This window comes from Montipora foliosa, chromosome 1 (assembly GCF_036669935.1).
Source record: "Montipora foliosa isolate CH-2021 chromosome 1, ASM3666993v2, whole genome shotgun sequence".
Taxonomy (NCBI): Eukaryota; Metazoa; Cnidaria; class Anthozoa; order Scleractinia; family Acroporidae; genus Montipora; species Montipora foliosa.
In genome coordinates, this window is record NC_090869.1 from 6005641 (window position 1) to 6022335 (window position 16695).

Consider the following 16695-nt stretch of genomic DNA (forward strand, 5'->3'; position numbering starts at 1 on the left):
CAAGATTGCTTGTTCGGGAGTTTGTCATATCGGGATAAGTGATCATAGCATGGTATATGTATATAGAAAACTTACCCTGAACGGGATTTCTAATGGACATAATTCTATTACATATAGAAATTTCCGAAATTTCGATCGCCAAAATTTCCGTTACGATATTCTATCTCAATGTTGGGATAATGTATACGAGTCTTCCAACCCAAACGTGATGTGGCAGCAATGGAAATGTACATTACTGGCTATCGCTGACAAACATGCCCCACTGAAAACGATGCGCGTTCGTTCACGGAGTTCTGAGTGGATTACCTCTGAATTGAAAGACTTTATGCATAATAGAGACACTAAAAATCAAAGCTAGCAAGACAAATGATCCTAACGATTGGGCATTATTTAAGAAACAAAGAAATCTAGTCAATAAGCAAATCAGTACGCTTATTACCAAAATAGTTTTAATAAGCACACCAGCGACTCCCGAAAGACCTAGCAGACTATAAACGAGCTAACTTCTCGAAAATCTGGGAAAACGTCAGCGGCATCACTAAAAGTGAACGGATTAACGATAACTAATCCGTTGGGGCTATCAAATAAATTCAATAACCACTCGGCTAACATTGGTCCAAAACTTGCCAGTGAGATAAATTGTGATAGTGGTAGCTATCAAAGATATCTTACCGTTACAGATAAAAGGTTTAAGCTCCAACCCACCAATCCAAATAAAGTATTTTCACTTTTAAATAAAGTAGACAAGTCAAAGGCAACGGGGCTTGACAAATATCTGCTAGGTTTGTCAGGGAATGTGCTGACCTTATTTGTGTGCCGATATATGATATTTTCAACCAATCTATTAGCCAAGGGACGTTCCCAGATGACTGGAAATATGCAAGGGTTACCCCTCTTTATAAACAGGGTGACCGCGGTGATGTTAACAATTACCGCCCAATATCGGTGATTCCAATAGTGGCGATGGTGTTTGAAAGGATAGTTTATGAACAGTTATATGCCTATTTTGAAGAGCACGATATTCTATGTCAAAATCAATCAGGGTTTCGTGCTAATCATTCAACTGTAACAGCTTTGTTGGAAGCGACAGATTCTTGGGCATATAATATTGATAACGGAGTCATTTTTCTAGATTTGAAAAAAGCTTTTGACACTGTTGATCATCAGATCCTTCTATCGAAACTAAACTATTATGGTATACATGGCAAATCTTTCAAATGGTTTTCAGTCATAGAAAACCGCACAAAAAATGCTCTGTGAACGGGTCGTTATCCAACAAGCTACTCATTGACATGCGGCGTCCCTCAAGGGACCATCCTCGGTCCATTATTTTTGTTATTAACCGCGCGGCCATGGGCCGAGCGCGGTTCTTGCTCTACAATCGGTTTTTTTTTCGTTTTGTTTGCGAGCTGAACCAGACTTCCACTCGGCCACATAGTCGGTGTGACTTCCAGTCACGCAACTTAGGATATACTTAAAATTTTATGAATATAGTCCGCTCTTTATTTACAACAAAATATAAATTTTTTGTGTCTTATTGAAACATGTAATCGTGACTTTTAAGAAAGAAACCTAAGACTATTACGTCATCGGAGATTTCACAACGGCTACGACTGATGGTGCAATCGGAGATTTGACAACGGCTATAAGTAATGGTGCAATACCTTTGTGTGCAGTCGTTGTTGTCAGTTTATTGTGCTACAGATTGATCAAGTGATTTTGGTTCTATAGTCATCAGTGAATCAACAAGGACTGCTTTGGAATGTGTACTACGTTGCGACTATAGTGGTAAGAAAACAGATAAAATTTAGTTTTGTTGGTGAGCAGTCCCAAATTTCTATTCGGTCATATAGTCAGTGGCACTTCGAATCATGCAACTTATGATGTTTACCGGTATTCGCCAAAAGCTGTTAAAACGTTAATGTACTTAAAATTTTATGAATATTCCACTTTTTATTTAGTACAAAACATATTGCCTTTCTGTGTTATTTAAGCGGTTGATTCGAAGCGAGTATTGAATACATAAAAGGTCATTATGTCATCCATGGAATGTGTCGACGTTTCAACTTTCATTGGTAGGGAAATAACCACCGTACTAAAAATAGCCGTGGATAACGTAATTCTTAAATTAAGTGACGCGTGTGACTACTTTGCTAGGCCTATACTCGTGTAAAAAACCAATTAAATTTAATCCCGACTTTTAGGAAAGAAAGCTGCAAGTTGTTAAAAGTGTTATTATCATGTCGTTCATACCAATAGATATCCTGATGACAGTTCCAGATTAATTAAGACTATTACGTCATCGGAGATTCCTCGCAGATTTCACCTCGGCTATAAGTGAATTTCATCTTTTAATTGTAAACAGGAATATACATATGTTAATATTGTCTTTGCAAAGCCCCCTTGGGCAAAGTCAATAAAGTATGTATGTATGTATGTACAATATGTATACAATGTGTCCTCCCGGTTGTCACCATAATGGCTTATGGTAACTCCTGAACTTGGGCACAGGATGTACGGTATGTATGTATGTATGTATGTATGTATGTATGTATGTATGTATGTATGTATGTATGTATGTATGTATGTATGTATGTAAGAAGATATAACGAAGAGACAAAATTCTCTGTTACTCCGAGTTTCGTGCTCACGCACTCATCAGACAGTATTTCTAATACTGTATGATGAGTGCGTGAGCACGACACTCGGAGTAACAGAGAATTTTGTCTCCTCGTTATATCTTCTTATTCAAAGCTCTACACTTAAAAAGTGTATTGAGCACTGTTTAACGGCATTAGCCACTTTATTACACGTATACTCGGCGTATGTATGTATGTATGTATGTATGTATGTATAGTGCAATAAGTTCGTATGCAGTCGTTGTTGTCAGTTGTTGTGCTACAGATTGATCAGGTGATTTTGTGTCTATAGTCATAGTGAATCAACAACGACAGCTTTGGAATGTGTACTACGTTGCGACTATAGTGGTAAGAAAACAGATAAATTTTCAAAGCGCGGTTTTAAGATCTGAAAGATCTTCTTGTTATTAACCGCGCGGCCATGGGCCGAGCGCGGTTCTTTTCTCTACAATCGGTTTCTTTATTTATTCATATTTTTCCGTTTTGCTGGCGAGCTGAACCAGACTTCCACTCGGCCACATAGTCAGTGGGACTTCCAGTCACGCAACTTGAGATGTTTATTCGCCAAAAAGCTGTTAAAACGTTAATATACTTAAAATTTTATGAATATAGTCCGCTCTTTATTTATTTTGTGTGCAGTCGTTGTTGTCAGTTTGTTGCGCTACAGATTGATCAAGTGATTTTGGTTCTATAGTCATCAGTGAATCAACAAAGACTGCTTTGGAATGTGTACTACCTTGCGACTATAGTGGTAAGAAAACAGATAAATTTTCAAAGCACGGTTTTAAGATCTGAAAGATCTTCTTGTTATATATCAACGATCTTCCAAATTGCTTATCAAATTGTAAACCGAGAATGTACGCTGACGACACGCACCTCACATATGCGGGCAGCAATCTTGAGAATGTTCAGTTTTGTCTAAATGAAGACCTAGCAAACGTTTTCAACTGGCTACAAGGGAACAAACTCACATTGACATGACCAAAACCGAATTCACGCTAATAGGGTCGAGGCAGAGACTGAATACTCTCATAGCTTCACCACTAATTAGAATACTCTTCTATATAATTTTTTTTTTTATTTTTTATTTTTTTATTTAGTACAAATAGTCTATCTGTTTAATTAATACACCTTTAGTTATGTAATAGTGATTGTTGTGACTTTGTGTAACGTTTGTGTCCGTCTGTTTAGAGTTAAGCCTGATTAATGTATTATTGTGAGCCCCCTTGATAAGCCTAGGTGCTTTTGGGGCAAACAATTTCTAATATGTTTAAATAAAAAATAAAAATAAAAAAAAAATGAACAATACTCAAGTGAGCCAGGTTACAGCTACAAAATCGCTTGGTGTAATAATAGATGATAAACTCGATTGGCATAGTCACATCGAAAAATTAACTAAAAAGACCGCCTCTGGTATCGGGGCCCTGAAGCGACACTGTGACATTGTTTGGGGTAACTGTGGGAAAACGCTACGAGAAAAACTGCAGAAATTGCAAAATAGAGCAGCCCGTGTGTTGACATTCTCTAACTATGATGCTGATGCAACTGAGCTACTCGAGTTTTTAGGGTGGAAAAATCTTGCACGCCAGCAGGAAATTCATAAAGCAACCATGATCTTTAGATGTCTGCACGGGCTAGCTCCAGAGTATCTGTACCCAAAGTTTACGTGGCGTGATTCTGCTTATGACCTCAGGGACTCTGAAAATAAGCTCAATGTTCCATTATCGCGCACTAATTATTACCGAAAACTGAAGCTTTAGCTACAATGGCGCCACATTATGGAATAGTCTACCATGCGATATAAGGAACACAGAGTCTCTGGGGGTATTTAAATGTAAGATCAACTAGACCCTCCGTGAGGGTACACTGGGTTGCCTGTAATACGTGCAGCATTCCAGGCAATTTTTTTAAGTTGGGGGGTCATTAAGACCATTTAAGGGGTCACCAAGAAGTCATACCAGCAGAGGCCCTTTGGCTCACAGGTCCTCACACGTTGCTACGTCGAAACAGATCCTTTTCTGAGGTTAAAAACCTGGCTACCGGCCTATTAATCAATCATTTGTCAGAAAGACGAAATTCCTGTCCTCTTTAGAAAAAAAATAGACACGCATTGCTTACGTGTGGTAGTGAAGTAACACAGCAATTTATTCCATAATGTCAGCTGAGCTGTGTGTTGTCTTCCAGGAGATTCAAGTTGTCCTTGCGTAACACGTAGCTCTAACAGTGTACGATATTGTTTGGTATTGTCTATCATTGTAGTGCCATTGTAGAAGTCTTCGGTAAATAGCCTGAGACGACATGTGGTTACTAGCAAAGTACTGAACCCAGAAAGATTGAAAAAAATAAAAGGGAAGTGAGAAACAATGGCTTCTGGGCTGACATGTTGATCATTTTCAAGTTCCCTCACAACTTCTTTTCACCACAAGTTTAAGCGTGCCCTCTGAGCATCTGACAGCTTTGTAATACTAAAGTTGACTGAAGTTAATCCGCCTTATCCAGCGGTGTTAGTATCTGGATGGGTGACCTAAAACATATACCCCTTTGTAAAACAGAAGCATTGGACCGAAAATGCTATTAACGCTAACAAATGCGAACTCAGCAAGGTACAGATTTTGTTAGCTTGAATCGAAAGTGACATCGACGGAATTCAGCGGGCGCTGTGATGTTACTGTGGCATGTTTACTCGCCAAACAGTGAAGCATCTGTGTCAAATGATGGCAAGATACCGGGTTTTCGTAAGTTTCTTTTTCTGTCAAGTGTTATAAAGTTTGACAATAAATGAGCGAATCCAAAGTAAAGATCACAATCGCCGAACTCTTGAGGTTGACCATTGTTTCTGCAAAGTCAAAATTTTACTCTCCAAGAAGAGGTTATTTATCACCAGGTAATTCCATCATTTTGGAAATAGCAGCTACTTAATTATTCATCGGCGTCAATTTTTCACTGATTTTGGGGCTCATTTTGTTGAAATTCAAGCACGCTTCCAACAGACCTGTTTATTTTCGTGAACCCTTCCTGCAGAGCAATACTAAAAAAATTCTCCCACATCACATTTCAACCTTAAGCTCGAAAATTCAATACACAACATGATATCATAATTCACAAAGGCAGACAATACCACAGAATCCTTTTTCAGCGAAAAATTTAATGAAACAAACAACATATTTGCTCTTAGAGGCGAAAACCTCTTCCTCTTTCATTGCGTGCGTGAAGACAAGAAACTCCATCGTGTCAAATTACCATGAACTTCAGGTTCAAACCCTTTTCTAAAGAACCTTTCCTTGAATAATGATGCTCAAAATAGTCGACAAGCTTTCTTTCAAATAATTCTTGACTGTCACATTTCCAATTATTTTTTTTACCTGACTTTTTTGAACCCATAAGTTACCAGATAATTTTCCATTTGGTTTCAGTGTTGTACATAAAACTACACTCGTGATAAAATATTGGAAATACAGCTCACTTTGATTTCGGCTCGACGGCCGAAAGATTGTTGTCGAAGTCCATTACTCGTCGCTTTTACGATTCCAGGTATTTGTTTTCACCGCCTGCCTAGTTTGTCCGACTGACTTTCCATTATTGAGCTCCATAAGGGTATATTTTGTTTAAAGATCCACTAAAACGCCATTCGCGTTACATGACTTTCGAAACCATTGCAGGCTAAGTTTATCATTCTACTGTGTCCACCAGTGAAATCTACGCATTTCCACTACTCTCTCTATCCTAAGAAAATACGAGCAGAAGGCTCTATGCACAAAGACACCACTTAGAAGGGGAGTGACAGGCAAGACTTTTACCGACACGGAAAAAAAAACACCCAACAAATGCCACCAAGAGAAAATGAGGGGACAGAGACGGAGGCTCAGGGCGTTGGTCGGGATATGTCATGTCCACGAAAGTTATTTTTAGACGAGCGGAAGTCTTTGTTCTAGCGGAAGTCTGTCTTCCGAGACGTCCGCATGCAGTCTTGTCTCGCTCTCAGGTTCTTAGTGAAGAGAGAAAATGGCGGCGCACGTGGAAGGCTAATGAATATTTATTTTCTTTCAAACATCAGACCGAGGTTGGCCTGCATGCGGACGTCTCGGAATACAGACTTCCGCTAGAACAAAGACTTCCGCTCGTCTGAAAATAACTTTCGTAGACATGACATATCCCAAGGGCTGGACCCGGAGCCTCCCTCTCTGTCCCCTCATTTTCTCTTGATGCCACCCATTTTCCGACTGGGATTGCCATACGGCAACCCAGTAATGACATTCTATAAGTCTAACGCACGGCATCCACGGAAAAGAGCTTTTAGTGTTATAGTATACAGTATGAATTTTAAATACTTGAGCGTATGTGATATGTATTTTTATGGGCTGATGAATTGATCGTGTTTAAATAAAGATTATCATCACGTAAAAAGGACCGGCCTTTATACAGACGTCACAGTTTTAACCGTTTCATAAAATCATCTAGGCACTGAGCTATCAATCCAGCTGAGAGATGGGAAATTCCGAGTTCTATTTTAATATCCCATGAGTGAGACGAAGAAGACATGAAATTGAGCCATATTTTAGAATTGGCGGGTTTGAAACAATTTTGCGGAGCGAAAGATTACCGCAGTTTAATATGTGAGCGTTTAAACTGAAGCAGGCAAAAAGTAGTCTGAGAAAATACATCCTTGAATCCGATGACCGCGAGATTGCACAGTTCACCGCTCTTCCACAGAGCTTTCAAGCCTGGAGCTTGCTACAGCCTGTTCCAGAAGGCATGATGGCTCAGTGGTGGAGCAAAAAGACTAGGTCTTAAACATCATCAGAATTGCATAACCCAACTAAGTCTCGATCTGCAATGGAATGAGGCAGCGTTTATACGAACGCAGTTTTATTTGTAACTGCATCGTTTTCGATGCGGTTACGCCTTTTGTTTGCACGACATCGATCGAGTCCTTTGGCGAAACCGGGTCGATTCGAAAACGCTGCCAATAGTGGAGCGTTTTCAAAACTATACAGTTTCATCTGTCGTGTAAACGGCGAAACCGCATCGATTTGAATACGGTTATTATTTTGGAGCGAAATATGCACTGTTCGATTCAAAATGGTGAATTTAGCACGTAGTGCAGCGCTCGCTTATACCATCCCGACTTTGATTTTCCTTGTTTACATTTCCAAATCGCATCGATTTTGACGCGGTTTCGAAGACGTGAAACCGCGTTCGTGTAAGCGCTGCCTTAGCTTACGGTATTGTCTATTTTTACAACGGCTACTGCTAATTTGTTTCGGGAACAAAACGTAGCTCGCTCGCTTATACCATCACGACTTTGATTTTCTACCGAAAGCGATTCCTTGTATACATTTCCAAATCGCACCGATTTTGACGCGGTTTCGAAGACGTGAAACCGCGTTCGTGTAAACGCTGCCTCAGCTTACGGTATTGTCTATTTTTAGAACGGCTATCGCTAATTTGTTTCGGGAACAAAACGTAGCGCCATTGCGTTCCGCGCATGATTTTGCATTTAGCACGTGGATTCCTCGTGCGGCTACTATGTTCTCGACCAACCAGGAGAGGTGCGGTCATTAGGCACAATCTGATTGGCCATTATTTCGCAGGACCTGTATTTTAAGTTAAGATAGTACCGTAAACAAATGGGCCATTGACAAATGAGAGAGACCGACGCTTCTGCGTGATGGACTTTCCACATCATCTAGTTGGAACGCACCAAAGGCTTTCGTTTGTTCGCTTTAACAGTTTAATAGTGAGGCCTGATGAATTTCGCAATTATTTTACCTCCAAATAAGCTACTGCCTTCCTCTCCAGTGTCGTAAGTTTTAGAACATTCAGTACTTCCTTTCGAAGGCTTTTCTTCCTTGCCAATCGACTTACTCAGTACTCTGGATTGCTGGTTTGAGGACACCTCGAAGTTAGTAGCTAATCCACTGACGTTTCTTCCAAAACCAATATTTGCATCTGTGCTTTTCCTTATATTTTGTCGGTTTTCATCTGTGGATACAAGCATACACGAAAGGTCTGACCACTTAATTCTCTTTATGATAGTAACTAAAATCAGTGTTGTTATATATTATCATAATATGATGAAAATAATTTTAAAAAAGTAAAGTCTGTTTACGAGCTAAGTGGCCCATCAGAGCAGTAGCTTATCTCGGTTTCTGTGGCATGAAGAGACTAGGAGTATTTTTTTTTACTCCCCCTGGATGGGATACAGTCCATGGCAGGGTTACCCCCAGCATTTCGCCGGTACCCATTTATACACCTGGGTGGAAAGTGTAAAGTGTCTTGCCCAAGAAGACAACACAATGTCCGCGGCCAGGACCCGAACCCGGACCACTCAATCCGGAGTCGAGCACACTAACCATGAGGCCACCGCGCCTTCAACATGAATATAATTAACCGGATCGAATATCGGTTATTTGTGAATCTCTGGGGTGAGTCCATAAGAACGCACGGTTAGACGGAAAAATAGCAAAGATCAAGTACGTCTCTGTCCTCTTCCGCTCTAAAACAGAGCCCATATACCGTATATATATCTCATTGGATTTACGAAAAGGTACCCGCTAGAATTTTTACTTGAAAACTGGCGCAGCCCATTTCACGAGAAACTGTATGAGAAACTATATGGGGACCAACACAATATTTTATGAGTGCCCTGTAAGGGCGTTAAGTGGGATAAGGAGGGGAAATATTAGCAACTGATTGCCTTGTTTATTTAGAATCACCAACCTATTCCCGTTTGGCAGGCGATTCACAGCGATTGTTGAGAGAGAAATTCACAAAAAGTTAAATTGGGACAGAAATATACACAACTAAATCTACAAGAGAAAATGTGGTTCAGCTGGGAATTGAACCTGGTCTGCAGATTACCCGTCGGGGTAATGAGGTGATCCTGATTGCAGAAAATACGTGTGAGCCAGCCACTTATGAAAAAGAGGCCACTCCGTGATTGTATGTGTGTGTTTATGCAGGGGCACCCAACGACCAATTTGTTGTAAAATGTATTATTATACCCCAGTTAATGAAAATAAATGTTATTAAGGCATTTTCAGATGTTTTTCAGTGTTGCTGGGAAAACGTTATCTGTTCCTTTTTCCCAGCAAGACACAAGAAATTTCCCAGCCAGCTAGATAAAATTGGTTGGTTTCCCAGCCAGCTGATCAAATTTATTTCCCAGCCAGGAATTCCGCGCGCTTTCAAATCCCTCGATCCAAAACGACCGAACAAAAGCGACAAAACCGGGACAAAACAAGTTTTTTTCCGCAAGCGCAATCACTCTGACCAGGCGTCGTATGTTTGTGACTATTCTCTGGGAGAGGGAAGGCGTTCTTTTTTTTTTTTTTTAGTCGTCCTCAGTCTTCAGAGTTTCTACAGCCAGCTCGGGTTGAAATGCTAGAAAAAGTCAGTAATTCCCAGGCAAAACCTCTATCAATAACAAAATTTCCCAGCCAGCTAATCGAAACACCTGTATTTTTGCCAGCCAGCAAGATTCCTCTGGGGAACAGATAATGTGAGGAACAGATTCGTTGGGTGCCCCTGTTTATGTCGTGTGTTCAGCGGCATGCGACCGGTAATCTGGAGATCCAGGTTCAACTCGTGGCTGGACCACATTTTCACTTGTCTATTTCGTACTGTATACCTCTGTTCCCAACTTAAGAACGGTGCTTACTAATTCAAAGGTATTTTTCCCCGGTTTACGATTATGCGGGAAATGTAGACCTTAACAAGTGTTATCGAAACCGAAAAAGAAAATTGGGGTTAACCAGGCATTTTTTAAAGATAATTCATGTATAACATTTGTAAAAAGCTTTAAAATACAAAACCATGTATGGCGTTCTTTCTCAAACTGAAGCTTAATTATCTCTAAAAACATACACAGTTACGCCCAATTTTCTTTTTGGATACCAATACTACTTACTAAGATCCAATTTCTCTGCGTAATTTTAAGCCGCGCAAAACTATCCCTGTAAGCATCACCGATAGGAAATCCGAGTATCTCGAGGTGCGCAGAACGTATGCGCAATAACAATAGTAGGCACCGTCCTTAAAAGAATCAACCAATCAATTTAGTCAAACTATATCATTACCTTTTGCTTGCATGCCATCCCACAAGGAATTTTGAAATGGTATTGTGCGTGAAGCGACCTTGTTAAAAGGCAGAGTAACTGAATCTGACGTTAAGGTTGCTTCTGCCGCTGCTACTTCTGTAGACGTGCGACCTGCACATTGAAAACAGGCCATTCAGTTCAAGCAATGGCAATAGGGTAATTCCTTAACTGATAACACTACTTCAAATCTAATATTTATATTCAAGCCGGCCCTAAATTTTTGTTTATGTTTTCGTTTTCAGATATTGTAAAACTCATTTTTCGTCACCATTATTCTGCCTGTTTTCTCATGTGTTGCTCTTTCTTCTACTGCTCGTCACCGTATAAAATCGTCTCTTTATTCGGGCTCTTTCTCTCTCCCTGTCTCTCGTTGTTTATCACGGATGTTTCGCCTGTTTTCTGGTGTTCTCAGTCGCTCTCGTCACGTTTAGCATCGCTTACTTATCGCCTGATTACTGTTTTTCCCTCTCTCCTCTCTTCTTTCCTCGTTGCATCCATGACATATTAAAAAAAAAAAACCTTGGGTTGTTTTTGGATGTTATAATTTTCTTTCTTTTTTTACTAACACACAGTATCAAATGCAATGCGCTGGCCATGCAACTTCCCGGTAAAAAAGAAGGTTCCAGCAGTGGGCCTTTTTGCGTATTGGCTTACATGAAAAGTTGAACGCACGGACGGATGTACAGTGATGTCCTGACCAAAATCAAAATTATAGAGTTTACCCTATTTTTTTAACCATGGTCCTTCGGGCGCGCGGAGCTCCACTATGAATGCACGAAATGAAAAGTAGAATACAAAAGACACTGATATTGTCGTGACGGTGTCCTCTTAATACATAAATTAGAGGAAAGCTAGCCGCAAAACTAGTGCAGAGACAAGGACACAAGTTGACCGGGAAAGATCTCATGGATATACCCACCACGATTCCCCTAGGTATAAGTCTCATTTTGCAGATTAAGTCTCCGTGCCCATTTCAGTGATTACGTCTGAAATTTCGTTTATCTTATTGCTACAGCAATATTTAGTCCTAGAAACTGATTTAGAATGGTCATCTTTTTAGAGTTATGGTTGGTGTGAATATCCTTGAAAACCTTGCCAGTCGACCAAATGCTCCCTATTTTTCCTTCCTTCCCATGGTCCTCCTTACCTTCTACATGACATGCATTCAGGGAAACGTCTTTCGGTCATTAAGTCACGCAATACATGACAGGTATAACTTAAATATATGTCCCTTTTGCTAAAAATGTAGAAATAATACGACTATAAGTTACCCGCTTACAAGTTCACAAATTAGTGCACTAGGTTAAGTCATGCACTCTTCAGTACTCTCAAGAGTCCTCGAGCATTATCAAACTTTTTTTACTTTGAACTTTGTTTTAAGGAGGCTCGAAATAGTTTCTCCTTTTTTCAAACAAATAAACATATTCTGTCCTTAAATACAGTTAGGGCAATCATATCAAGACGAAATTTGGCCAGGGTATTAAGTACCTATCGTAGATTTCTCACATTATGTTTTCCTCCAAAATAATGTTACCATGGCAACGATATTAGGCATTTCTTTGAGCCTTAAAATCAACATATGTTGTCCTTTTTGAAGAAACGGGACGGTGAAATTTTCCCATTCAGCGTTACCAGATAATGTTAGAAATACTCTCTAAAATATTTAAAATTCAACAAAATCTGTAGGTCAGTTTTTCAGATAAATAAGTTTTTTTGAATTGTGACTCTAATTTTTTTTTTCACCAACAGAATTTTTTTAAATTTTAAAGACAAACGGTTTAAATTAATCTAAGCTAACATGCAAAAAATGAAACAAATTCACCGTCCAGAAGCAGAGATATAAACGAGTAAAGTTGCAAAATCAGGAAAAAATTAGGGGGTTACAAGATCAGCATTTACGCATGCGTCACCCGCTCATTCGAGTCCGCGCGCGAGTGGAGCTACAGGTCAACACAAACGGATTTAAGCGACTATTAAACCGTTTAAGTAGAATTTTCGTAGTTTTCGTGAATAGGAGATGTCTATTTATATTCCATGTATATAGGAATTGGAGAAAGGTAAGCGAAATTAGCGGTATTTGTTTATTTCTGGTGACCCATTTGAATCATGAGCTGACGCAAGCAGCCTACGAATTGCGTGTGTGGCTTACGCGCGCGCGCTCAGCTGAAAACCCTTTCGAGCCTCCTTAAGGTCCTTCCTCTTCCCATAATCCAACGCAGATTTCCTTTTGTTTCAGGGTGGTGGAGCTAATTGAAGGATTACACACCTTCTAAAGGCACCTTTCCTAAGTTCTCTTCTTTTATTTCCATCTTACTCTCAGCAATGCCTTCTGTGCTTGCATTACTTGTTGTCCCCGTGGAAGACTTCTTCTTTTTCTTCTTTTTTGATTTGCTTCGCGATTGCAAACGTTGGTTCACTGATTGGTTTGCCTCTCCTTTTAGGCTTTCCTCGCCCTCTCCTTCCTTCTCGTTTGCTGATAAAACTGTTTCTTGCTGCTGATCACTGCTGTCGGCCTTAACAACGAGGTCCTCATCATTGTTCAAAGGGGGAGGGGGAGTGTAATCTTGAGAAGGGGTAGCCTCTAATGGCACATAAGTGATTGCCTCTCCCTGTGTGTTTTCAGCACTGTGACCTGTAGAGCAGCAATTCTTGCATTGTCATCATGCATAACAATGATACATGGTGTGATGCATGATCCCATCTACTGATCCACACTGATGACCCGTTTCAATCTAATTTGGATTTTGTGGACGCCGACGTTTCTACGAGATCTCGATTATTTTGCGAGGAAAACGTAAACCAGAAACCATATCTCACCGGTAGAGTATGTTTTAGAGGCCCCAGATCCACAAGAAAGGAAAATCTGGATAATTTTCAATGTGATGGATGAGCTTTAGGGGTGATAATGTTTATTTGGTTTATATTTTCTTTGCAAGTTTTAAGGAACTTTCCATATGGCTCCATATTCCTGGTTTGGCCCAGGGGCTCCACAGGTTTACGAAACAATTTGATGCCATATTACTATACTGCGCTTGCGGCTTTGTTTGAAACAGCAAGCCTCATGTTACTAGGTTTTTCCTCTTTGTTGCTGTTATTGTCCTGCCTATGTACGTCAAAAGTGACCCACACACGACCCAAGATTACTTCAGTCTCCGTAAAGAGAAGAGCTCGTGCAAGATAAAGTACTAAAGTCAATCTTCATTTTTTATTAACTTAAAGGTATTTTTAAAATTCACCTGAATGATCAGCCAATGGCTCATTGTTTTCCTCCTGCTGCAAGGAGTCTGCATTCTCCAAGTTCAGTTCGTCTTCCATGACATTAGAGTGGTCATCTTTTAGCATGACTGACCTACTGGGTGATTTTCCTTGTTTTGCGGTCTCCACCAACTGTCCACCGACTGGACATTCGTTTTGTGTAGTAGGCTTTGTTGTTGTCATATCAGAGACATCCCTTTGATTAACGCTATCTTTGACATTAAAATACGCATAATTTTGTTCTGTTACAGAAGGGACCATCTCCAATCGATCCAATGTAGCTTCTTGTCCAACCTGTTTCTGGATGTCGTGTTTACACTTGGCTGGCCATTCTTTAGCTGCCTCAAATGAAGGCTCTTCTGCTTCCTGCAGATTGCGTTTGCTTTGCTTTCTTTGCACTGCTGGCAAATTGGGAGCTTCTTCTAGAAAAATTGAAAAGACATCAATTGATTTAGAGTTCCCTAAAAACGATTGACATAAGAAAGCTTCAGTTCAATAAGAAACTGTGTTTCAGCCTAGTCTTATTGCTGTTTTACACTGCCCAACAACCAATCTCAACTGGATAGGTTTCAATTAAAAAATTGTCCAGTGACACATTGTTATGGTAAACTTTTGTATAGGATATCCTGGACTTAGTCTACAGTCTTACCTTCCTTTTCATAGTTTTTTCTAAACCAAAGTCGACTAAACTCAAACGCCTGACCAAAAGGTAATTCCAACTCCTACACCACACAGGAACAAAGTGACGATTAATTAAAAGTTCATTAAGTGGAAGGTGCCAAATCCCTCATACCCATTTTAAACGTCGTGCTATATGGAAGATATCTGTTTACAAAAACTGCTTTTGTTAATCAAAAGTGCCAACCACAGGAACAAAAGAACCCTAGTTTCAGTCGACAGCCATGCAATGAGGCTCTGGTTGGCACATTAATGACCGTAGGTGGCATCAACGATATCTTCCCTGTTGCCATGCCAAACTCAAAACAATCTGACCTGACAGAGGTATGACTAAAGCATAGCAGTGGTTTCAATTCAGTCAAGCAAAATTTGAAATCACATCAAAATACAACATACAGTCCACTCCCCATAACTCGAAATTTCAAGGGAAATTGCAAAAGGTTCGAGTTATACGGAGTTAAGCAACAACCCTTTATGAAGGAAGATTCAGGAACTGAATTACATGTACCCTAAATCAACGGAACCGGCACTGGATTGACACATTTTGGAGTGTGGACAATGTGCGAGCCGGCGAGCCATGCGAGCCAAAGTTGCGAGTCATACGAACCATGCGAGCCATGACTGCAAGTCATGCGTGCCAAAATGGCGAGCCATGCGAGTCAACATGCGAGTCACACAGTTAATGAAAGCTAACCGTTTTAGAATGGGTGCTTAGACTTAAATGCGAGACTCGCATGACTCGCACGGCTCGCTGGCTCGCCCCACGTTTTGTGTAATGCAAAAAAGGACAAAGCTTACAGGGCTGCTTCCAAATGAATTAAATGTCTTGGACTGCAGTACACTGTTTGTTTTGATTTGTCACGTATTGAAAGCCGTGATTTGAGCTATCGAGGGTAAAAATATACAGAGAATTACATGAAGGGAAACGGAAATTGCTTAGAGTTAGCGGCAGGTTCGAGTTACCGAGGTTAAAATTGCAGTAAATTTATGACGGTGATCGTTTAGTTTGATCTCGAATAAAACTCATATAAAAGCAAGTCCGATATCGTTCTCTGATTGCTATATGGTCAGGGCCACCCAACGTCAATTTTCGGAAAATATCTGTTCGGAAGACGATTTGAGATCTAGAATTTTCGGAACATTTGTTGTAAAATTTCTTGCTTGCCTGCCTGCCTGTCCTAGGATTTTTTAACATCTAAAAACTGGCATAACTTCTCATTTTTAACGGATTTTTACCCTAAAAAAGTCACCCAGAATTTTTGGGAGCCTTTTTTCTGGCTGAAAGTTTCGAAAAGGTAAGTTTTGATCCCTATAATTTTCGGATCACTAGACGTTCAGCTAGGCAATCCGAACAGATGAAAAATTCTTAAGGGATAAAAATATGCCTACATCTACCATTTAAATACCAAAAAACGTTTAACAATGCTATTTTTAAGTGGTTTTGAACTATATTCTCGTTGGGTGCCCCTGTCCCTCAGCAAACACCGTTGGAGATACGGGCAGCAAACGCTTCAGAGAAGTGGAAACGCTTGAAACTTGCCTCGACGAACTATTTCCTCGCTGCAGAGCTCACCAAGGGTTCCCAGCGTGTTCAAGTAGCGACTCTGCTGACGGTCATTGGAGAAGAGGCCCGCGAGGTTTATTCAACATTCAGCCACTGGGCTCAAGAAGGAGATGAAAACAAAAATAAAGCCGGTCCTAAAGCCGTTCGGCGAATGCTGCGAACCCTAAAAAATGTCCCGTTCGAGCGGTACAGGTTCAACGGACGAATGCAGGAACCAGGAGAAACATATGAACAATACAAAACGGCGCTTCGAAAAATTGCATCGGGGTGCAATTTTGATTCTATCACACCGGATGAAATCCAGAATTTGAGCTTCGCTAAGACTGACGAGATCTGTCGTGCCGCCGAAAGCACCATGGCCCAGATGAAGATAGTCGGAGGTGAAGTCGAACCGGAGGTAAATATAGTTGAACAGGAGCGCGGGCCGCAGAAATTTCGAAAGAACTCATGACGTAGACAA

At 40.4% G+C, this 16695-nt stretch overlaps 1 protein-coding gene across 6 annotated transcripts in view; it reads right to left on the bottom strand.

Annotated features, from left to right (window-relative positions):
* The window catches only part of LOC138008946 (sterile alpha motif domain-containing protein 9-like), a 56286-nt gene that overhangs the window by 22942 nt on the left and 16649 nt on the right, over positions 1-16695 (bottom strand). For 5 of the 6 annotated variants that reach the window (XR_011124348.1, XR_011124307.1, XR_011124323.1 and 2 more), the window contains exons 9-13: positions 14643-14715; positions 13975-14415; positions 13005-13370; positions 10718-10849; positions 8409-8621 (exon numbers count right to left, since the gene is read on the bottom strand). Coding sequence is in view for 1 of the 6 variants with exons in the window: in XM_068856337.1 (XP_068712438.1) it covers positions 8409-8621; positions 10718-10849; positions 13005-13370; positions 13975-14415; positions 14643-14715 (1225 nt within the window). In the remaining 5 variants the exon portion in view is untranslated. The remainder of the gene's footprint in view (positions 1-8408; positions 8622-10717; positions 10850-13004; positions 13371-13974; positions 14416-14642; positions 14716-16695) is intronic. The other variant, XR_011124388.1, reaches the window with a different exon arrangement.